The sequence below is a fragment of the Aquarana catesbeiana genome, linkage group LG01 (genome assembly GCF_042186555.1).
Source record: "Aquarana catesbeiana isolate 2022-GZ linkage group LG01, ASM4218655v1, whole genome shotgun sequence".
NCBI lineage: Eukaryota > Metazoa > Chordata > Amphibia > Anura > Ranidae > Aquarana > Aquarana catesbeiana.
The window spans coordinates 673,880,230-673,904,710 of record NC_133324.1 but is presented as its reverse complement, the minus strand read 5'-3'; the positions used below and the strand labels follow the sequence as shown (position 1 = coordinate 673,904,710).

General features: G+C 42.7%; 1 protein-coding gene across 1 annotated transcript in view; it reads left to right on the top strand.

Annotated features, from left to right (window-relative positions):
• ZGRF1 (zinc finger GRF-type containing 1) overlaps positions 1 to 24,481 on the top strand; it is a 263,034-nt gene that overhangs the window by 139,224 nt on the left and 99,329 nt on the right. Inside the window, exons 18-19 of the mRNA XM_073602703.1 lie at positions 10,463 to 10,577; positions 22,618 to 22,865. Coding sequence (XP_073458804.1) covers positions 10,463 to 10,577; positions 22,618 to 22,865 — 363 coding nt within the window. The remainder of the gene's footprint in view (positions 1 to 10,462; positions 10,578 to 22,617; positions 22,866 to 24,481) is intronic.

Sequence of the window (24,481 nt, the reverse complement as noted above, 5' to 3'; positions counted from 1 at the left end):
AACAGATAAAAAGCAAACTGCATAGGTGTGCACCGAGCCTCATGCTGGCCACACAGATCAATTTTCAGACAGGAATATTCAGCCGAAAAGTCTTTGTACCTTCGCTGAATGAAAAAAAATGTTTGAAATTTTAACTTGTTTTTTACATTCTGTTTTTAAAATCAATGTAATTTCTGAACGAAAACCACATACACTGTCTGACAATTCCCTTGACCAAGAGGTTCCCTATTTATCTCCAAATCTTCCCATCACTGTGGTTGAAAATAAACGTCACCCCACTAACGATTAGAAAATCAAACGAACGCTCCCAAAAATGACACCCTTCTTAGAAGAAGACATTGTTTTTTTTTGTTTAAATAAAAAAGTTTGATCTCTGAGTCTGATGATATCCGCCAGACTCACCCCCCACAGTACACACAGCATATCTCTCTTCTAATAGTCCACACAGTACATCTCTTCTGTCTGCCACTCCCAGAGTGCACCAAACATCCTGCTCCCTAACCATAACTGCATAGAGATATCTAAGAATAAATTGCCCCCTTCCTAAACTCTTGCAGGATATACAATACAAGTCTCAAAACAATGAATTTCCCTCTGAAGAACTCCAAAAATATTTTAAAAACATGCACCGCTAAAAGTACAAAAAACTCAGTTAAAGCTATTAAATTCAATGCAAAGTAGACTGGATGGCTACACCCATACAAAGGAATTGTAGCAGCTTCCCCTCTGGGATGATTTACAGGCTAGAAAGCACAAAATCCTTAAACTGCACCTCTCAAAATGGCCGCCGACCATGGCCTCATGGTGTCTACAACAAAAGCCCGGCCACAACAAAAGGGTGCATTTTCCCACCAAAACAGAAATCCAATACAAAAATCGCCACTCTTCTACTGAAGAGTTGACAAAAAGTACAAACACAGAACACCTACAAAAGCTTACATTCACTTACAACAGAAATAATGCCTAGAAACAAAATGGTGGCTCATGTCACATGGTTTCACACACAAAGGAATGGTGGCTACACCTTCCCCTATAGAATGACCCACAGGCCAAACAGCACAAACAAAAGCCAGGCCACGACCACATGGTAGACTACAGCAAGATGGCCGATGAAAACCACAGCACAGTCACATGGTAACAAAAAAAGGAAATGGCAGAGGAAGGCCAGGCCACAACAAAATGGCGAATTTTCCAGACAAAACTAAAATTTCTCCCTACAAAATTACACATTTAAGATACTAAATGAACACTTACAAACATTTCATTCTGCATACCACTAGGGACCTTGGCAGGCCTCAAATACAGGCTCTCCAACCAAACAACACATCCGAGAAAGCCAAAAGTTACATAAAACATAAACTGGTAGTTGCAAATGAACATCGAGCCACAGTCTCACAGCGACCACAAAATGGCCAATGAGAAAAAGGGCACACTAAAACACCAACACGTGAAATGCAATTGTTGATCCTGCTAAATCAGACTTCTTCACTAGACTCCTTTCTCCACAAAGACTGACTACACATTTGTAAATGCACACTTAACCATAGACACACAGTTTAGGAACAGTTCCACTGAAAAGTATGTAATCTCGCCGCACAATTGAGAGTGCACACTTAGCAACACATGCTTTACAATGAAACAACAACGCCACAATATAACACAGCTCAAACATACCCACTTTTCTCAAAGAAAGTTCAATCCTTCTTCTGGCATCAGCTTTCACAGAAAAAACATCTCAGAAATACAAACAGCGTTTCTGGGATCCTGAGACCATCCCACCCACAGTGAATGCTTGCATGGTCTTTTCATCTCAAAAACAAAAAGAAAGCCTCCCTCTTCCTATTGTGCACAGGGAGTAGCCCTTTCCACATACATATCCTAATGTAACAACCATGGGACAGCGAGCCTGGCTGCCCCTCCCCCGTGCATGGCCACAAACATGCAGTTGCTTACAAAACCCACACATTGCAGGATGCAACTAATCCCACATCTATAATCATACACAATATACAGTTTCCATTTCTATTTCTCATATGCCTTATTCAAAATCAGTCTCATCAAAGAATTAACATAGACAAAAGGTAAACAGGAAAGTTCTGATAAGTTTTTTTTTTTTGTCTGGGTATTCAGATGGGAGACAGGTAAACACAAAACCAGCTCTGTCTTCCATACAAGAAATCATATTCACCCCAAAATTAAACTTCCTCACACAGGGGGCACCATCTGACGTGGATCCCTTTATACCTACCTCACTTATATATTTAATGATACATAAGTGATTAAAACCTTTTATCTATATATGAATCAACCCATGAAATTAAGAACGAATGATATCTGTTCGAAAAGGGTAACAATCTAATTTATTTAAACTTACTATTGTACAGAAAAGAAACTTGTGTTAATATGAGATTAGCAACTATAACATAAATGATATAACCTTAAAACAACAATGTTACCAATGATAATAAATATTGCCATAATGGTCATACCCATGCTATCAAGAGATTAATAAGGTATTACGGCCAAATCCTACGATAGAAAAGGTTACAGGAAAGAAAAGAGACATAGAGATACATTGTATGGAGAAGTCTTACGTAACCATCCTGCATCTAGACCGTCCGCCCGAGAAGAGCCCTAGCCCTCCCCAGGTATTTGGTTGTATGTTGTTAGAACCCACTCCCACCAATCAGAACTCAGGGTCACCTCATTGGTTCAGAAGTGGCATTGAATCCTGATTGGCTACCCCTGAAGAGTACCTTTTTAACTATCTCTTGATTTCCAACCGTCAGCCCTCTGTGATATACCATAAATTAGCATTACAAGGACTCAAGAGACGCAATGTCTGCCCTGGCTCTCTCTATGAACAATAGGGTAACTTAGTTACTATGCGGATAGCAGGCCAACACAAAAGGTGTATTTGAGATGCCAATCAGTTAAATAGGCCCACCTTCTAGTACACATGTTCCTATAAAAAATACACCCATAAATATATATTATATATATATATATATATATATATACATATACACATACATACAGATAGATAGATATATTCATACATACACGTACATATCATACAAAATGGGGCCTGGTAATCTAATTAGAAAGTCCTCGCGATGGTACGCTTGAATCTCATTGATATAAATATGGAATTCAATATCTCCATCACACAAGCGTTCCCACAGATCCAGTAAAAAGACAATCTCATTCATCGGTCTACTGCCCGAAACAATCTCAGGGGGTGATCATACAGATCCCCACAAAAGAGCAAGGTTTGGGGTTTATTCAAACCTGTTTATGGTACCAAAACCAAATGGAGATGTTAGACCCATTCTAGATCTAAAAAATCGAAATCAGTTCCTGAAGATCTACTCCTTTCGCATGGAGACAATCAGGTCAGTAGTTTCTATCCTTCTAGGAGGAGAACTTCTGGCGTCTATCGACATCAGGGATGCATATCTGCATGTTCCTAAATTTCCCGCTCACCAAAGGTTTCTGTGGTTCGAGGTAGAACAGCAGCATTTCCAGTTTGTAGCCCTGCCCTTCGGGCTAGCTACAGCACCCCGGGTGTTTACAAAAGTCCTGGCCCCACCTCTAGCCAGGTTAAGGGCACAGGGCATAACAGTCTTGGCATACCTAGAGGACCTATTGCTAATAGACCAGTCGGTGGCTCGTTTGGAGCAAAGCGTACGCATTACAACCAGTTACTTGAAGAGTTTGGGTTGGATTCTCAACCTAGAGAAATCTTCCTTAATACCGCTAAGAAAGTTGGAGTACTTGGGTCTGATCATAGATAAAGCCCAGAAAAAGTTGTTCTTGCCTCAGGCAAAGATCAACTCCATAAGAGAGCTGGTGAGGATGGTCAGGTCAAAAGGCGATCCCTCCATTCGCCTTTGCATAAGGTTTCTAGGAAAGATGGTGGCTTCATTCGAAGCGATTCCCTATGCCCAGTTCCATTCAAGACTGTTGCAAAACAGTATCCTGTCTACTTGGAACAAAAAATTCAAGCTTTAGACTTGCCAATGCAGCTATCCCCAAGAGTCTGCCCAAGGCCTCAGTTAGTGGTTACTAACCCAGAATCTGCTGAAAGGAAAATCCTTCAGACCAGTTATCTGGAAAGTGATAACGACAGATGCCAGCCTTTCAAGCTGGGAAGCAGTACTAGAAAAGACAACTGTCCAGGGAACAAAGAACCTTGCCCATCAATATCCTAGAGATTCAGGCAGTGTGTCTGGCTCTGAAGGCCTGGACTTTCAGGTTACGGGATTGTCCTGTCAGGATACAATCCGACAATGCCACACCTGTGGCCTATATCAATCACCAAGGGGGCACCAAGAGGCTCTCAGTGCAGAGAGAGGTGAACCATATTCTAACTTGGGCAGAAAGGAATGATCCGTGCCTATTGGCAGTCTTCATTCCGGGAGTAGAGAATTGGCAGGCGGACTACTTGAGTCGCCAGCACTTATTCCAGGGGGAATGATCTCTTCACCCCAACATTTTTTGGACTATTTGCCAAAGATGGGGGACTCCGGACGTAGATCTTCTAGCGCCCAGGTTCAACATGAAGTTAGTCAACTTTGTGGCCAAAACAAGGGATCCACTCGCATGCGGAACGGATGTGTTGGTGACCCCGTAGGATCAGTTCTCACTGATCTATGCATTTCCCCCTATTCAGTTGCTGCCACGACTTCTTTGCAGGATCAAGCTGGAAAGAAAGCCAGAAATTCTGGTAGCACCAGCATGGCCCAGAAGGTCATGGTATGCAGAAATCGTAAAGATGGCAATGGAGGGCCCATGGTCCCTCCCACTACAGCCAGATCTGCTCGCACAGGGACCGATATTCCATCCTACCTTACGTCTTTAAATGTAATGGCTTGGCTATTGAAACCCACGTTCTGAAGAAACGTGGGCTTTCTGGGTCAGTTATCTCTACCCTGATTAATGCAAGGAAGCCAGCTTCCAGAACTATAATATTATAAGGTTTGGAGGGCCTATGTTTCCTGGTGTGAATCCAAGGGTTGGCACCCTCAGAGATGTATCATAGGCAGAATTCTTGCCTTTCTTCAATTAGGGGTAGAGATGAAATTGGCCTAAAGTACTATTAAAGGCCAAGTCTCAGCTTTATCGGTCTTATTTCAAAGACCGCTTGCTTCACATTCTTTAGTCCGGGGTTTTATGCAAGGGGTGATACGGCTTAATCCGCCAGTCAAACCTCCTTTGAACCCTTGGGACTGGAACTTAGTTTTGTCTGTGTTACAAAAACAGCCATTTGAACCCATACAACTTATTCCCTTAGTCCTTCTGACAAGGAAGTTGGTATTTTTGGTTGCTACATATCCTCAGCAAGGAGGGTGTCGGAATTGGCTGCTCTTTCTTGTAAAGAGCCATATTTGATTATTCATGAGGACAGAGTAGTGTTACGCTCTCGTCCAGACTTTTTGCCAAAAGTGGTTTCAGGTTTTTACCTGAACCAAGATATTGTCCTGCCATCGTTTTTTCCAAAACCCTGTTCCAGGGAAGAAAAGGCACTACATTGTCTTGATGTGGTGAGAGCAGTGAAAATCTATTTAAAGACAACTGCTCAAATTCGTAAGACTGATTTATTCTGCCAGATGGTCCTAAGAAAGGACAGGCATCGTCGAAATCCACTGTCGCTAAGTGGATTCGGCAAGTTATAATTCAGACTTATAATTTAGGGGGTAAGATTCCCCCTTTTTCAAGTTAAGGCGCACTCTACCAGGGCGGCTAGTGCTTCTTGGGCAGTGCGTCACCAGGCCTCCATGGCTCAGATCTGTAAGGCCGCAACTTGGTCTTCAGTGCATACATTCACCAAGTTTTATCAAGTGGATGTGAGGAGGTATGAGAATATCGCCTTCGGGTGCAGTGTGCTGCAGGCAGCAGTATAGGTCCTCATGTCTGGGGGTACCCTCCGGGTTGTGTCTCCCTCCCCTCAAAAAGCATTGCTATGGACGTCCCATTAAATTATTACTTAAGGCTCTGTGTCCCATGATGTACGTTAAAGAAAATAGGATTTTTTTAACTGCTTACCTGTAAAATCCTTTTCTTGGGGTACATCATGGGACACAGAGGTCCCTCCCCTCTTTTTGGGGTTTAAGTATATTGCTTTGCTACAAAAACTGATGTGCTCCTGGAAGGAGGAGGGGTTATATAAGGAGTGAACTTCCTGGATTGGGTATTCCAGTGTCCATCACCTGAAGGTGCCTATATACCCATTAAGTTATTACTTAAGGCTCTGTGTCCCGTGATGTACTCCAAGAAAAGGATTTTACAGGTAAGTTGTTATAAAAATCCTATTTTAACAGCTTCCCAACCAGCCGCCACAGTTATACTGTGGCAGGTTGGCTCCCCTGTGCAAGCCGTCATAGATATACATCGGCTCGTGGGATCGGGATAGCAGGTGCGTCCGCTGCACAGCACAGGGGTGCTGATGCTCGTGGCCGATGGTCGCGATGACCGCCGGCCACGAACGATCGCGAGCACAAGGGACAGAACACAGAAGTGAGAGTTTAAACACACAAATCCGTGTTCTGTTCTGAGAGGAGTGACAGATTGTGTGTTCTTATTAGCTAGGAACCACGATCTGTCACTTCCTCCAGTCAGTCCACTCCCCCTTCAGTTAGAATCACCTCCCAGGGAACACAGTTAACCCCTTGATCGCCCCCTAGTGTTAACCCCTTCACCGCAATGACATTTTTACAGTAATCAATGCATTTTTGTAGCACTGATCGCTGTATTAATGCCAATGGTCCCAAAAATGTGTCAAAATTGTCCGATGTGTCCACCATAATGTCGCAGTCACAATAAAAAATCGCAGATCGCTGCCATTACTAGTAAAAAAATTAAATAATAATAAAAATGCTATAAATCTATCCCCTATTTTGTAGACGCTATAACTTTTGCGCAAACCAATCAATATACACTTATTGAGTTGTTTTTTTTTTTTTTTACCATAAATATGTAGAAGAAAACATATCGGCCTAAACTGAGAAAAAAATTAGCTTTTTTTTTTAAAAAAAATGGGGATATTTATTATAGCAAAAAGTACAAAATATTGTGTTTTTTTATTTTTTCAAAATCGTCGCTCTTTTTTTGTTTATAGCGCAAAAATAAAAACCACAGAGGCCATCAAATACCACCAGAAGAAAGCTCTATTTGTGGGGAAAAAAAGGACGTCAATTTTGTTTGGGTACAACGTCGCACGACCGCGCAATTGTCAGTTAAAGCGACGCAGTGCTGAATCGCAAAAAGTGCTCTGGTCAGGAAGGGGGTAAATCCTTCTGGGGCTGAAGTGGTTAAATGGTACATGGTCCTCAGTAGGGTTGCTAAAATGTGTCCACAAGCATCATACTACTGTTTTCGACAATGTGGCCAGGTTTCGTGTTTGGTAGCCGTGCCCTAATGTAACTAGATTTTAGATTAGGATTTTTAACCCCTAGGCGCTGACCCTACGCAAATATGCGGCCTCACGGAGCTGGGCCTTGGCGCTGAGGGGGCCACATATTTGGGCGGCACAGTGGTGTAGTGGTTAGCACTTTCGCCTAGCAGTAAGAAGGGTCGCTGGTTCGAATCCCAACCACGACACTACCTGCCTGGAGTTTGCATGTTCTCCCTGTGCCTGCGTGGGTTTCCTCCGGGTACTCCGGTTTCCTCCCACACTCCAAAGACATGCTGGTAGGTTAATTGGATCCTGTCTAAATTGCCCCTAGTATGTATGAATGTGAGTTAGGGACCTTAGGTTGTAAGCTCCTAGAGGGTAGGGACTGATGTGAATGCACAATGTATATGTAAAGCGCTGCGTAAATTGACGGCGCTATACAAGTACCTGAAATAAATAAATAAATAATAAATAATATTTGCACACATTAGCATCGATAGAACCAGCGGGTCACGAAAAGCTCCTGATCGCCTCTTACGATTGGGCATTTTCTGATCATGTGACCGCCGTGACAGTCAATCACGGTGGTCACCAGCTCCACCCTGCCTTCCGGAACGCCAAACCCCTTAAAGGGGTGGCGAGAGCGGGCACAAGGGGTTAACCTAATCCTCTCTGTAATAAGGGTGAACACACCTAGAGTTCCAGAAGTAGCATTTTTCAAAAATTGGATCCTGAGCGTCTTAAAAACCTGAAAAGGTTAGTGTTATACCTTATCCTAGCAGTCAGCATCGCGATTGCACAGAGTTGGGACCAGTCGATGGTGTTCTTTGATTATGTTAAACAAAGACTAAACTGGATCATGAACAATGATAAACTTTTGTGCACTCTCAATAATACCCAAACTAAATTTATCAAAACATGAGATCCTCAGATATAATACCTGGCATTGGACTAGCGTGACCTTTTGGAGACACCTTTTCTATTTTCTCTTCTCTTTTTTTTCTTTAGGTTGCTTTCTTTTTTTTTATTTCCTCTTTCCCTTCTACCACATAAGTAGGGAATTGGTTTATCAATATTATTTTGTCACAACACTTACGTACAGGCTTTTTATAAATAATTTAAGACATACTGCATCACATGTATATTGACATACAATATACAGTATCTCACAAAAGTAAGTACACCCCTCACATTTTTGTAAATATTTTATTATATCTTTTCATGTGACAACACTGAAGAAATTACACTTTGCTACAGTGTAAAGTATTGAGTGTACAGCTAATATAACAGTGTACATTTTCTGTCCCCTCAAAATAACTCAACACACAGCCATTAATGTCTAAACCGTTGGCAACAAAAGTGAGTACAACCCTAAGTGAATATTATTATTATTCACAATTTATATAGCACCAACAGTTTACGCAGCGCTTGAAAATGTCCAAATTGGGCCCAATTAGCTATTTTCCCTCCCCGGTGTCATGTGACTCCTTCGTGTTACAAGTTCTCAGGTGTGAATGGGGAGCAGGTGTGTTAAGTTTGGTGTTATTGCTCTCATACTGGTCACTGGAAGTTCAACATGGCACCTCATGGCAAAGAACTCTCTGAGGATCTGAAAAAAAGAATTGTTGCTCTACATAAAGATGGCCTAGGCTATAAGAAGATTGCCAAGACCCTGAAACTGAGCTGCAGCCTGGTGGCCAAGACCATACAGCGGTTTAACGGGACAGGTTCCACTCAGAACAGGCCTCGCCATGAGCGTTGCATGAGTGCTGCCTACAATGGGAAGCTACAGTTCTTTGAGGGAACCATGAATGCCAACATGTACTGTGACATACTAAAGCAGAGCATGATCCCCTACCTTCGGAGACTGGGCCACAGGACAGTATTCCAACATGGTAATGACCCTAAACACCTCCAAGAGGACCACTGCCTTGCTGAAGAAGCTGAGGGTAAAGGTGATGGACTGGCTAAGCATGTCTCCAGACCTAAAGCCTATTGAGTATTTGTGGGGCATCCTCAAACAGAAGGTGGAGGAGCGCAAGGTCTCTAACATCCACCAGCTCTGTGATGTCGTCATGGAGGAGTGGAAGAGGACTTCAGTGGCAACCTGTGAAGCTCTGATGAACTCCATGCCCAAGAGGGTTAAGGCAGTGCTGGAAAATAATGGTGGCCACACAAAATATTGACACTTTGGGCCAAATTTGGACATTTCCACTTAAGGATGTACTCACTTTTGTTGCCAGCGGTTTAGACATTAATGGCTGTGTGTTGAGTTATTTTGAGGGGACAGCAAATTTTCACTGTTTATACAAGCTGTACACTCACTACTTTACATTGTAGCAAAGTGTCATTTCTTCAGTGTTGTCACAAAGATATAATAAAATATTTTCAAAAATGTGACATACTGTATGTAATTTCTAGACACATGTCTTTATTTGAACATCATATTGATCTTTAGGACTTTGTTGCTCTTGCGAAATTCTGATTATTATTAATCCCAAATTCTTAACTGGTCCCCATTGTGAAAGGAATTGTTTTTATAACACTGTTCATATGGAAATAAACATACAGTATTGTAATATAAAGAGAAGTCTTCATATTAAATAATAGAGAGTTTATACCTGATTATCTCTTTTAAAAGTGGAACTCCAGGCACTGTCCCCAGTTTTCTAGGTTAAATGATACCAGCATCTTTTAACCCACTTTCTCTAAAACCAGGCAGCCATGAGCTTGCCCACATCTTATGACTAGACACCAAGACAGAATCGGCACAGTGATGAGCTCATACCTCTGTCACTCTGTTCTCTCCACTTATCAGCAAGATGCTTGTCAGAACAAAAACTCACTAGCTCCTAGTGCTGCTTTCATTCCCATTCAGCTATGGTTTACAGGAGACTGCAAAGGCATTCAGGTACTTACACTGCTTGCATTAAAAAATACATTGATTTACAGTATGTATAAATATATTAATTTTTGTCTTTTTTATACGTGCCTAGATTTACAACTTTAATGTACACGCACTACATAAACTCATTAAAACGTTGTTTTTATTGTATATATTTTCAGTGATTGTTCATGCATTGCTGGTCTGTAATGCAAGCACAGAACTGACTTGTATGAGAAATATTCAAGAGCACTTCAACTCATCCACTTTACCTCTAATGCCTCATCTCCTTACAATGTAAGTAAATGATAGGTGCACATGGTAAAAGCAGAGTCCTAAAATGGCACGTCCGAAACATGAATTGTGAGCTTCTAGTGTATAGCTGTATTATTGTAATGCATTTTATTCTGTTTTTGTTTTGTTTTTTTCTTTTTTTTTGTGGGTTTTGCAAGCTAGAAAGGTTTTTCAGCCGCCTACTAACACCAAGCAGATAACACCTGTTTCTTCTGCCTACTAACACCAAGTTCAGGGACAAAAAGTACTATATGACTACCAGTCCTCTATGTTTGCTTAACAAGTGAAGGCTTCTTACCTTCGATGACCATCCAAAGAAATGGGCTATTGTGTAAATGGCCAACACCAGAAAGCGTGGTCTGAATAGCAAGAATTTTCTGCATGACTTTTTTTTTCCATGTTAACACTAGAAATGCACCTAAATTATATCGGCCGAAAATTGTGTTTTCGGTATTTCGCAAAAACACACAATTTTGCCGCGATTTTACTCTGCTTATGGTGTGTTTTTCATAGATCATTCGACTCAAAAACCGCATCAACGGTGAGAGGTGCATTCTAGTTAAAACAATTGAATTTCAAATTCATGCTCATTTCTTGTACCCTAGAAGCATATCTTTGATATTAACCGGCAGGCACCATTGCATGCATATTTTTTTTCTATAGGTAGCATTGGTCTGACCATTTTCTTGTGAGTGTGGTTTGTAAATTTAATAATAATAAGTATAGGGAATTTTAAATAGATAAATTAAGTGTTTTGACGAAAGGTACGTGATAAATTAAAGGGTAATGTCTGAATCTACATATAATAAATTGCAGTGCCTCCAGCCACTTATGGCAGTTAATAAAAACAAATGTGAACTCTGTTCAGACAATCAGTAATATACAAGTTTGTTAATCTATGGGAAATTCTTACCAGTGTATAAATATCTCCCAATTAAACTAATAAGTAAATGAATTTTATTAATATACAAGTATAATTATACAACTTCATACAAAACCGGACGTTCTGGTTATTAATATTTCATACACATTACCAAAGACATCAACACAACAATAAAACTATTTTCCTTAATATTTGACAAATAACCCTAGGGTAGCCCCAATCGACTATGTTAAAAAGTTGTGGTCAACCGTGCCTTAAATTTAAACACACAATATCTCTTGCCACTTTGAAGGCAATTTTCAGAATTTTTCCGGCCGGAAGAAAGTCCAAATTATCGGCGTATAACACGCACTTTTTTCCCCTTAAAATCAGGGGAAAATCGCGGGTGCGTGTTATTCGCCGATCCCTTGCTGACTGTGAGCGGAGTGAGCGACTATGTATCTATGTATACAGTACATAGATAGCCGAGTGTACTTGGCTAGGTTCGGCTAGCTCCGCTCACAGTCACGCCCAGTCCCGCCCTATGATGGACACAGGGACTGGGCGTGACTGTGAGCGGAGCTAGCCGAACCTAGCCGAGTACACTCGGCTATCTATGTATATGGGCGGCGCTCGGCTCCGCTCACAGTAACGCCCATCCCGGGCAGGACTACGAGAGGAGCCGAAAGCGTCCGAGAGCCGCCGAGATACACAGGACCGGCTCTGTGTACTCGGCGGCGCCATTTTCAAACTGCAGTGACACTGACATGCCACTGCAGTTTAACTGCAACCTGGTCAAGGCTGCAAATGGACACTGACAAAGCTGCTGATGGGCACTGACAAGGCTGCAGATGGGCACTGACAAGGCTGCAAATGACACCAAGGCTGCAAATGACACCAAGGCTGCAAATGACTGCAAGGCTGCAAATGACACCAAGGCTGCAAATGACACTGGACAAGCAGGCAGATGGACACTGGACAAGCAGGCAGATGGACACTGTGTAAGGCTGCAGATGAACACTGATAAGGCTGCATTGATGGGCATTTAATGTAAGTTTTTTCCCTTAAAATTCCCTCCTAAACTTGGGGTGCGTGTTATACGCCCATAAATACGGTATGTCTTGCAGAGCCAACAAATAGATATTATCAATTTGAAAGAAGTCTTAATTTAACAGGGCTACTAGATTGGATTGGGCGATAAAAACTTTCCCTGGGACCACAATAGTCAAATTAGTTGCAATACAGGTTGATCTTAATTTCACACACATGGCTTCAACACACGACAAGACCAATAACGTGGGACAATTATTAAATACTAAACTACCCTTCACACAGTACTTAATAAGATTAAAATATAAACAGTAAAATACGCTTCCTATAATTTTGGGAAGAAAAATGTTATCAATATTTATATGGTCAGTATCTCACCACTGTTTAAAGGAAAGGATGTATATTCGATTCGTCCTAACAGCAACGTCCAACGAGATGGGGAGTGGTCACTTATTACCAAACTTGTGTTTGTCCAGAGAGTGTATGTCAGCGTGTGGATCTGTGGTCCTCCCTCTCCTGAATCGTGTGTGTCTCCTTTTGTATGGTGCAAATTGTTGGATTGTTACCTCCCTGTCTTCATGTTTACCATCTTGTGATTGGTTGGTTCCAAATATGGGAGGTAACTGCCCTAATTCTCACCCCCCCCCATCTGTGATCATGGTAAAGGTGTATAAGAATATGATGTCTAGTGTTATTATGAAATGTATTTTAATATGCTTCATGATAATATAATATGGCGATTGCTTGCCTTATGCCCTGTCATATGCTGTCCCCATCTCGTGTGCCTTGCTGGCTATAAGAAATTTCTACCTAACCAAATATATTGAGATTGACAGAGATTTATGGAATCAAACAGCACTACCTCTTAACCATAAAAGACTGGTGCCAAATCCTTGTCCAATACATGGATGACTACAGTACACACTGATTCTTACAAAATACGTTGCAATATTGTAATTTCACATTATATATATTATACATCCATAAATCTGATGCACTATACATAAATATATGTGTGTATATATATGTACACACATATACTCTTGGTTTTGTTTCAACTTGTGATTGGTGTCCTTCCGGTGTATAATTAACTGGGCTTCTTCTGCCATTGTCTGGGGAAAAGCTGAGTCAACACTGGGTGCTTACTGAAGAGACGATCTCACCCTTTGAAACAATGGGGTTATTTACCCTGGCTTTTCCTTGATCAAAGGTTTTGATATCTGGAACTCAAAATACCAGTTGACCATTGTCCGTTGGTTTCGTGTAAAGTGGCACAATTGTTCAGGTTACTCTGTTTCAACATAAGGTTTGTATATTGACCTCAACCCTCCACTGGAGAGGATAATCAATCAACCTTTTCTGGTGGGGGGGGTCCTCCCTTGGTATGACGACTCCTTGGCTGAGTGTTTCATGAATGATGAAAATTTTTATGTATCCCGGCCATGACAATTTAGATATACAGTAGATATAAAAAGTTTACACACCCCTGGTAAAATGTCAGGTTTCTGTGATGTAAAAAAATGAGACAAAGTGTCACGTACCAGGTCTGAGGCTGAGATGCTGAGAGGGCTCCCCTTGCGGCAAAGTGCAGCGCTTCCCTGAAAGTGGTACAGGGAGAGCAGAGAAGCACGGTTTGCCAGGTACTGAGATGAGATGAGCTGGTCACCGTGATGTAGCAGGAACAGGCTGGATGAACTGTAAAGCTGGTGTGCTTGTGGAGTACCAGGTAAGCTTGACAGAGTAGCAACTGGAGACAGAAACAAGAGCCAGGCCGAGGGTCATACACGGTAAGATCAGTTCAGATGATGAGATTGGATAGCGGGGGTCATATACAGGAAGATTTATCTGTAGCAGAGTTGATAAGCCAAGCGAAGGTCAGACACGGTAGAGCAAGCCAGAGAGAAGTCAGAAGTACAAGCCAAGGGCAGATCAGGAGATCAGGATCACAGGTCAGAGCAAGCCGGGTCAATAACAAAAGTTCAATCAGGATCAAGGAGAAGCTGAAGATAAGCCAGCGAAGCTGAAGATAAGCCAGCAATGAGCAGCTCCAGCAGCAGGCTTAAATAGACCAGGAAGTAAGTCATGTGATCTGTTCAGGATACATAGAGGATGTACCGCCCACATTAGTTACACTGTGCATCATGGCGGCCATGAATGTCTTGGGCAGAATTGCCAGTCTTTCTTCGGCCATTTCCCGGACAATGCCCCCCAAGGTGCAGTCTCCGGATGCCTAAACGAGCCCATTTTTCAGGATGTCTATCCCGGAACTCCTGTAGTAGTCTAGAGGAATGTATGTTACCCGCTGGTTCCCAAGAATTCTCTGCTGAATACCCTTTCCATTTAATAAGAAATTGGTTTTGCCTACCTCTCTTCCGACAGTCCAGGATAGCTTCTACCTCAAATTCTGGTTCATCATCCACAGAGACTGGAGGAGGTGGCACTTCATCTCTCCCAGGAAAAGGGCTTGGCGTGACTGGTTTAAGCAGCGAGACATGAAACACCGGATGAATCCGATACGATGTTGGCAGTGCCAGTTCAAATGCCACAGGATTAACTTCCCTCTTGACCTCGAATGGCCCGACAAACTTTGGCCCCAATTTTCTGGAAGGACAAGACAATTTGAGGTTAACAGAAGAGAGCCCTACCTTGTCCCCGACCTGGAAGCTAGGACTGCTTCTTCTCCTTCTATCAAATTGTCTCTTGAAGTCCTCTTGAGCTTTCTGCATAGTTTCTCGGAGGGTCTGGTAATTAGTCTGGATAAATGTTATGCGATCCTGAACTGCTGGTACTGAGGCTTCGGGTATGGTGTTTGGCAGGAATGAAGGATGAAATCCATAGTTCGCCCAAAAGGGTAACTGATTGGTTGCTGCATGCACAGAGTTATTGTACACAAATTCAGCACATGGAAGTAAGGAAAGCCAATCATCTTGGGAAAAAGAACAAAATCACCTTAGATACTGTACTAGAGTTTTTGGTTGGTTCTCTCGGTTTGCCCATTACTTTGTGGATGATAGGCGGAGGACAAGCAAACATCACATCTATTGTCAAACTTCTGCAAAGACTTCTCCAAAATCTTGAGATAAACTGGACCCCTCTATCTGAAACAATGCTATCAGGAGGGCAGTGTAGTCTGAGTAACTCTCTAATGAAGATATTTACTGTATCCATAGCTGAAGGTGTGCCTAGGCAGGAAGTGAGCCATTTAAGACAGGCGATCCACCACTACAAAAGTAGTTGTGTACCCATCTGATGGGGGTAAATCCACTATAAAGTCCATTGAAACTTTATTCCATGGCTGCTCCGGGACTGGTAATGGCCTCAACAAACCCCAAGCCTTGGTGTTGGACCCCTTGTTGCGCTGACAGATGGCACAGGACTTCACATACCTCCTACAATCCAATTTCAAGGTGTGCCACCAAAAGGACCGCTGAATGAGTTCTGTTGTCTTTCAAACCCCGAAATGCCCAGAAAGTTGCTCGTGGAGGGTCTTCAAAACCTGTAACCTATTTTGTTGAGGGACAAAGATCTTATCTTGATGCCACAAGAACCCTTCTTGACTTCTTAGAGAGGAAGCCTCTGATTTTCTGCATTGAACGGAGGCTTGTTCAATTGATGCTCTTAAATCATGTTGAAGCAACAAGAAGTTGTGGCTTGGCAGAATTGTGTCGGGTATTGTTACCTCTGGGGTGTCGGGAAACATCCGTGATAGAACATCAGCTTCTCCGTTCTTTGACACTGGCCGATAGGTAATGTGTAAATTGAACCTGGAGAAAAACAATGCCCAACAAGCCTTTCGGGGTCTTAGACATTTGGCTGTTCAAAGATATTCCAGATTTTTAAGGTCAGTGAAAATCATGATAGGGTGTACGGCTCCTTCCAAAAGATACCTCCACTCCTCTAGGGCTGTCTTTATAGCCAGGAGTTCTCGGTCCCCAACGTCATAGTTCCTTTCCGGCTGACTCATTTTGCGTGAAGAAAAGGCAACAGGGTGGAGTAACGCTTTAGAACCCTGACATTGTGACAGGACTGCTCCTGTGGCTACTTCTGAATCATCAACCTCCAAAACATAGGGTAAAGCAGGATCAGGGTGTTGCAGAACTGGAGCAGAAGTAATCAGGGATTTTAGTTTGTCAAAGACTGTTCGGGCTTCAGGCGACCACTGAAATCGGGTATGCTGGCGGGTGACTGGTGAGATGATGGCAGAAAAGTTCTTTATGAACCTTCTGTAGAAGTTTGCGAAACCAACAAACCTTTGTACCCCCTTTTTATCTACAGGAGTGGGCCATTCCAGAATAGCCTTGACTTTTTGTTGATCCATGGCGACTCCTTCTGTAGAAATGATAAGCCCCAAGAACTGAATTGACATCTTTTCAAAGTCACACTTTTTGGCTTTTATGTTTCCTTAAAGTTGAAAACGCTTTCTCCACATGTGACCTATGAAGCTCTTGGGTAGCTGAAAAAATGAGAATGTCATCAAGATAGACAATGACGAAATGATCCAGGAACTCCCGAAAGATGTCATTCACCAGATGCTGGAATGTGGCTGGTGCATTACAGAGTCCGAATGGCATTACAAGGTATTCGAAGTGCCAGAATTGTGTTCTGAATGCCGTCTTCCATTCGTCACCTTCGCGAATGCAGATCAGGTTGTAGGCTCCTCGCAGATCTAGCTTCGTGAAGACTCGGCATTACAGAACCTCTAAAAAAGCTCTGAAATAAGAGGGAGCGGGTAACGGTTTTTAATAGTGATTTTGTTCAGCTTCCTGTAATCCACACATGGTCTGAGGTTCTTATCTTTTTTTTTTCCACTAAAAATATGCCGGCCCCGGCAGGAGAGGTAGATGACCGGATGAATCCCTTTTCCAAGTTCTCATCAAGGTACTCCCGTAGTGTCTCAAGCTCCTTTTCAGAGAGAGGAAATATGCGGCCAAAGGGTATTTCAGAACCTGGAATGAGCTCTATTGGGCAATTATATGGCCGATGAGGTGGAAGGACATTGGCATTCTTCTTGTCGAAGACATCCGAGAATCCTCGATAGACTGATGATATATCCTTATGGGTGCTGGACATTGGTTGGACAGCCAAGCAGTTGGCAGACTTATTATGCCTGGGAGTGAGACAGTGCTGATGATAATAAGAATAGGGAAATAGAACTTCTCCTTTAGACCAGTCGATCTGCGGATTGTGCGCCTGTAGCCATGGAATACCTAGAATGACCGGCAACATAGGTGAGCTCAGAACATCAAATCGCAGAACAGCAAGCTGAATAAAATGAAAAGGTCAATTTTCCTCTGGGTGGGACTTTTGGAGAGGGGCAGATAGCACAATGAGGTATGAGAAGAATATAAAAAATATATAGGATTTTATTGGGAAACATATGTATAAATAAAATAATAATAATAAAATAATAATAAAATAATGAGCATATATAAACAATACACATATCAAAAAATTACAATTAGATTTTGGACAAAACTAATCATACAGTAACAGTTCAAATGAGACAGCTGGAAATCGCAAAAGGTCTGTTGAGTTGACAGTGGACACAACAGAAAGAACCCAACGCATTTCAAAATTACTATTTCTTCATCAGGGGTGTATGCGATTTTGTCGCAGAACGTACAAACGTTGATATCCCCATACACAGATCACCTCCAGGCAGACTCTTCTCCTCCATCAGGACAGGACTTGTGCTATCTGCCCCTCTCCAAAAGTCCCACCCAGAGGAAATTTGACCTTTTCAATTTACTGTAATTAGGGATGTGGGGTAGACCAGCGCGTACTCTGACATGTAGCACCTCTTCAATTATTCAGAAAGCTGAATAAGGGCTTCCAGGATGGCAGGAGACTCTACTCTAACCAATTCATCCTTGAGGGATTCTGACAGGCCCTGACGATACTGATATTTTAAGGCTGCCTCGTTCCATCCTGTGTCAGCGGACCATTTACGGAAGTCTACTATATAGTCCTCCACGGGGCGCCTTCCTTGTTGCAGAGTATGTAGAGCAGTTTCAGCCGTGGCTACCCGCTGTGGGTCATCGTATAATTGCACCATAGAATCAAAAAACATGTCCACAGAATTGATGACTGGGTTCTTTTGTTCCAATAAGCTGTGAGCCCAAGCCTGGGGTTCGTCTGTTAGTAATGAGACAATGAACCCTACTTTAATAGTCTCAAGAAAGAAAGTCCGTGGTTGTAGGGCCAAGTACAACAGCCAAGCATTCTTGAACAATCTAAACTTTTTCAGGTCCCCGGAGAATCGTTCGGGGGTTGGTACCCATAGTTCAGGTGGAGGGACCACCACTGTATGGGTAGTGGTGGGGCGTTCTTGAGCTGGTGGAGGGTACAGCTTGATCTGCCCGGGCAAGTGGCCCAGTCAAATGCTGCAGACGTCCTTCCAGCTGGAAGTAGCCTTCCTGGAATCTTTTTACTGCTTGAGTGAGAGCAGTGACCTGTTGGCACAAAACCTTCAGAGGGGAAGCACCTCCGTCGGCCTCTGACATGTTGGCTGGATTATGCTTTCACATACCAGGTGTGAGGCCGAGCTGCTGAGAGGGCGCCCCTTGCGGCTAAGTGCAGCTCTTCCCTGAAAATGGTACAGGGAGAGCAGTGCCCAGAGAAGCACGGTTTGCCAGGTACTGAGATGAAATGAGCTGGTTACCGTGATGTAGCAGGAACAGGCTGGATGAACTGTAAAGCTGGTGTGCTTGCGGAGTACCAGGTCAGCTCGACAGAGTAGCAACCGGAGACAGAAATGAGAGCCAGGCCGGGGGTCATACACTGTAAGATCAGTTCAGATGATGAGATTGGATTTGTAGCAAAACTTGATGTTCACTCGTTGCTCCATTGCACTGTGACCCTACTTCTTACATCAGGGGTGCCCAACAGCTGGCCCACGGCGCCCTCTGATGTGGCCCGCCACCTCCTGCTCTTGGATGGCAGGTCAGCAAACCCAGATCGCAGGTTCCAGACCTGCCATCCCAGAGCATTAGTGTGAAGAACAGAGCCGACTAGAGGAAGCAGAGCTGATGTTTCCTGTATAGCGCCGGCTTCTTTCATAGACGGAGTGATACCAAATGTACTCCACCTGTGACAGTTGCCAGCGCGATATAGGAAGCATCAGCTCTGCTCTCTGCTGCTGCTGCATGCTCCTGTCACACTGATGCTTGGGGGTGGCAGGTCGGGAACCCGCGATCTGGGACAGCAGCCACCAGGGATACCCCCAGTAGTACCCACCGGCAATACCAGCCAGCAGTACCCACCCTGGATGACAGCCAGCAGTAGCCGCCAGCCATATCCGCCTGGGGGACAGCAGCAGCCAGCGATCCCTGCAGGAATCCTGAGGAAGAAGTGAAGATTGAGGTCAGCTGAGGTGAAGGTAAATCCCAGTGCATCAGTGTGAATCAGTGTCCGATCAAATGGGTCCGCCTGTCCGTTTTTCATGCGGACCCAAATGGACTCTCCATTCACCTCTGTAGAGCGGCAGATATAAACGCGTCTGTGTACACCCGCCTATCTCCAATCTGATCTGCTTAAAAAAACAGAAGGGGCCACCTTCTGTCTGGGCGGATCAGATCGAAGGGCCCATAGAGTAGAGCGGGCTGTGTCAGTGTCTGCTCTACATATGCAAGTGGACACAGACCTGTCATCCGCCCGCTACGCTCATTGTGGCCCGTGACAGGTTACCAATTCGCTAAAGTGGCCCTCGCTCTTCAAAAGGTTGAGCACCCCTGTCTTACACTGACTATGTTGAACTGCCCGCAGCGGGTATACCCTCATGGTCACATGTACTTAATGCTTTGGATGCTTCTCAACGTGTCTATGGATAACCATGTGCATGCGCGCGCATCCGGGCCCATGTTGTGGTTGAGATATTGGACCAATCACCAAACTTTTTAGGCACACCTTGTATTTGAAGTCACGGAACACCGTTAACCCTATTCAGTAAATATATCTTCTTAATTTTTTTTTTCAAATATAGTTTTTATTGAAACCCAAACAGCAAACCAAGCCATTACATCCATAATGTGTAGATATTGAAAACGTCAAACATATAACTTATGTGTCTAGCAAATAAACAGTTTCTGAAATACATAGATTACAGATGGTATCAGGGGAGAGTGTCAAGAGAAATTATAACAGACAGATGTCTACTGTTGGTTATATGTCACAAGAGGTAAAGATTGAACTATGGAGTAAGACCGGGGGTTGTCCAGAACAATTTTCCCATTTTTCAGTGGTCAGAGTAGAGGAGAAGTAAATAAGTCGACGGAAAAAAAGGGGGGATAATCTGAGATGGCGTTGGTTCAGGATAATTAAGATATTCTAATAGTGGAACTTGGTTAAGATAATATGTTCCAAGAAGGGCCGTACCCTCTGCAGAAAGGATAAACTGGTTCCAAAGCCCCCAAGTTTTAGAGTATTTTTTCTGCTGATGTTGCGCAGTAAGTGTCAGGTCCTCCATTTTATTGATATCCTCCACCTTGTGAAGCCAACTAGCAATAGTCATTGGTAGTTGTTTCTTCCAATGGAGAGGGATACAGGACTTGGCGGCGTTCAAGAGGTGTCGCACAATTGATTTTTTTAAAATTTGGCTGAAATGGTGGAGACATGTAGCAGGAAGAAGGCCGGGTCATCGGATTTCTCTGACTGTTGCCCAGAAGTGACTTAACTTGGGACATGATCAAAATATGTGGAGCAGTGTCCCTCTGGCATCTCCAGCAACAATCAGTTGTAGCGGGGTAGTATTTGTGTAGCAAATGAGGAATAAGGTATCGCCTAAGCAAAAGTTTATAGTTGGTCTCTTGGATTTTCTGACAGACTGATGATTTTAGGGAGAATCTGAGGATGTGTTGTTGTTGGGTTAGTGTAAATGTACGATTCAATTCCTTTTCCCATTTTCTCAGGTATGGTAAATGTGATTGCTCGGCCGGGGTGTTTTAAGAGATTGTATGTTTTAGACAGAACTTGTGTAAGGGTGCCTTTATTGGAGCAGTATTCTTCAAAGGTCATCAGATGATGACCAAAACGCTGGTATAGCATTTAGAAAGTGCCATAGTTGGCGCACGTTCCAGAAAGGAAATTTGAAAGGGGCCTGTGTCGCTCATGAACATTTCTATGGAGGGCCATTGTCCTGCCATTAAGAAATGAGATGCCTGAACACGACTCACTTGGTGCAATGTGTCTTATTCTTAAGTGCTGTAATTTATAACAATAATCTTAAATGCAGTAACTGATCTACTGCACTGACATCAGCAAAGTTAATTCTGAACTGTTGTCACAGGGCACTGCACTTATCAATTAAAAACTCTTTTCAAATAAAGCTATACATAATGCCCTGTACACACGACCGGTTTTCCCGTCGGAATAAACTCTGAAGGTTTTTCCGACTGCGTTACAATAGAATTCTGCTCATGCTGTCTTGCATACACAGGGTCACACCAAATTCCGACCGTCCAGAACATCCAGTGACTTGGGCCTAGAAACGACGGGACTAGAAAAGGGAAGTTCAATAGCCAGTAGCCAATAGCTTCCGTCTCGTACTTGCTTCAGAGCATGCCTCTTTTTTGGTACGTCGGAACAGCATACAGACTATCGGTTTCCCGATAGGAATTGGTTCCGTCTTAAAAATTTAGAACATGTTCTCTTTCTAGTTCCGTCAGAATTTTCGACGTAAAAAGTCTGATGGGGAATACACACGATCGGCATATACGACTTTTTCTGTCAGACATTCCGCTCATGTATACATGGCATAAGTGGTTTGTAGTGTACCAGATTTTTTCTTGCTGTGGAGCTGCCAACAATGTAAAAAAGTAATTTCTTACACTTTCCACAAAACACACAAGATGCAGATGGATACCCATCTGTATAAAAGAAAAAAAAAAATCAGCGCTGCTTTTTTATTTATTTCTGGTGTTTTGTATATTGACACTAATTGCATGCTGCTGCTTTCAGACCAATTAAAAGGCGACACCTGACTTTAGGATACCCATCTGTGTTTAAAAAAAAAAAAAAGCTCCAAACAAATTTTCATCTGTCCTTATGACATAGACCTTACAATACTGCGCATACTTTGTTGAGATGAGACTCGGTCACAAATTTCAGTACTCTAACTTATGTTTGTTACTCCAGGTCCTCTGAATGTGAAAAACCTAATAAGAGTTCAAGAGGAAAGTTCAAGCCACCAGCCATTACTGCAAAGATTTCTAACAAATGTGAGATTCCAGATCATAACTTTGTAATGAGTTTAGCTAAGGATATGATTAAACACTTCTGTTTGAATGAAGACCAAGCAGCTGCTTTGATGCAAATAGCACTAATGATGTGTGGTTCTGATGGACCCCAGAAACCACAAAGCCCCCCTATCACTATTATCCATGGTAAGCAAAAAACTAGAAACTGCATTTCACCTTTTGTAATTGTTTTTTTAGCATATGCTCTGGGACTGATGTATAAATGCTAGAGAAAATTACAATACAGTGGCACTAACAGACGCTTAATATAGTTCATAGTTTAACTCCTTCCCGCCGAGCGTACGCACATATTCGGCCTCGGCTTTCGGGGGGTTATACCGGGATGATGGCTGCAACTGCCATCATCCCAGTACCATTTTTTTTTAGAGCCTGAGGTCGGCTCTTCAGGGATAACAACCAATGCGGCTAAAAGCCGCTCGGCTGTTATACCGGAGGAGCGAGAGGGGACGCTCTCGCCTTCCAACGCTCTTCCCGGGCCTCCTGTCCCACTGGGAGACCCGAGACACGATCTGGCACTTCCACCGGCTAGAGTATGACTGGAACGAAGCCGGAAACGGCTTTGTTCCAGTCTTCTTTCTGTAAACACGGAAGTGACATCACAACGTCACTTCCGTATTACTCGGCTGCCAATGGTGCGGTTTTAAAAAAAAAAAGACAGTATTCAGAATCGCTGTTTTGGGCGATCTGAATACTTTGAAGTGCAAAGAAGGGATTTGGGGTCGTTTAGACCCCCGATCCCCCCATAAAGAGTACCTGTCACCACCTAAGGATGTTTACATTCCTTGTGACAGCAATAAAAGTGATCACATTTTTTTTTAAAGTAACTAAAAAAATTTTTTTTTAATTTTTAAAGGAAAAGGAAACGCACACAAAAGTCGCGCCCGCATATGTAAACGGTGTTCAAATCACACATGTGAGGTATTTCAGCGATTGTCAGAGCGAGAGCAATAACTCTAGCACTAGACCTCCTCTGTAACTCTAACCTGGTAACCGTTATTTATTTTTTTTTTTAGCGTCGCCTATGGAGATTTTTAGGTACCGTATTTTGTCGCTATTCCACAAGTGTGCACAGTTTCAAAGCATGCATGTTGGGTATCTATTTACATCATCTTTCACATTATACAAAAAAATTGGGCTAACTTTACTGTTTAGTTTTTTTTTAAATTCATGAGTGTATTTTTTTCCTAAAAAATTGCATTTGAAAAAACGCTGCACATATATATATATATATATATATATATATATATATATATATACATACACAGTGGGGACAGAAAGTATTCAGACCCCCTTACATTTTTCACTCTTTGTTATATTGCAGCCATTTGCTAAACTAATTTAAGTTCATTTTTTTTCCTCATTAATGTACACACAGCACCCTATATTGACAGAAAAACACAGAATTGTTGACGTTTTTGCAGTTTATTAAAAAGAAAAACTGAAATATCACATGGTCCTAAGTATTCAGACCCTTTGCTGTGACACGCATATATTTAACTCAGGTGCTGTCCATTTCATCATCCTTGAGATGGTTCTACACCTTCATTTGAGTCCAGCTGTGTTTGATTATACTGATTGGACTTGATTAGGAAAGCCACACACCTGTCTATATAAGACCTTACAGCTCACAGTGCATGTCAGAGCAAATGAGAATCATGAGGTCAAAGGAACTGCCTGAAGAGCTCAGAGACAGAATTGTGGCAAGGCACAGATCTGGCCAAGGTTACAAATTTCTGCTACAC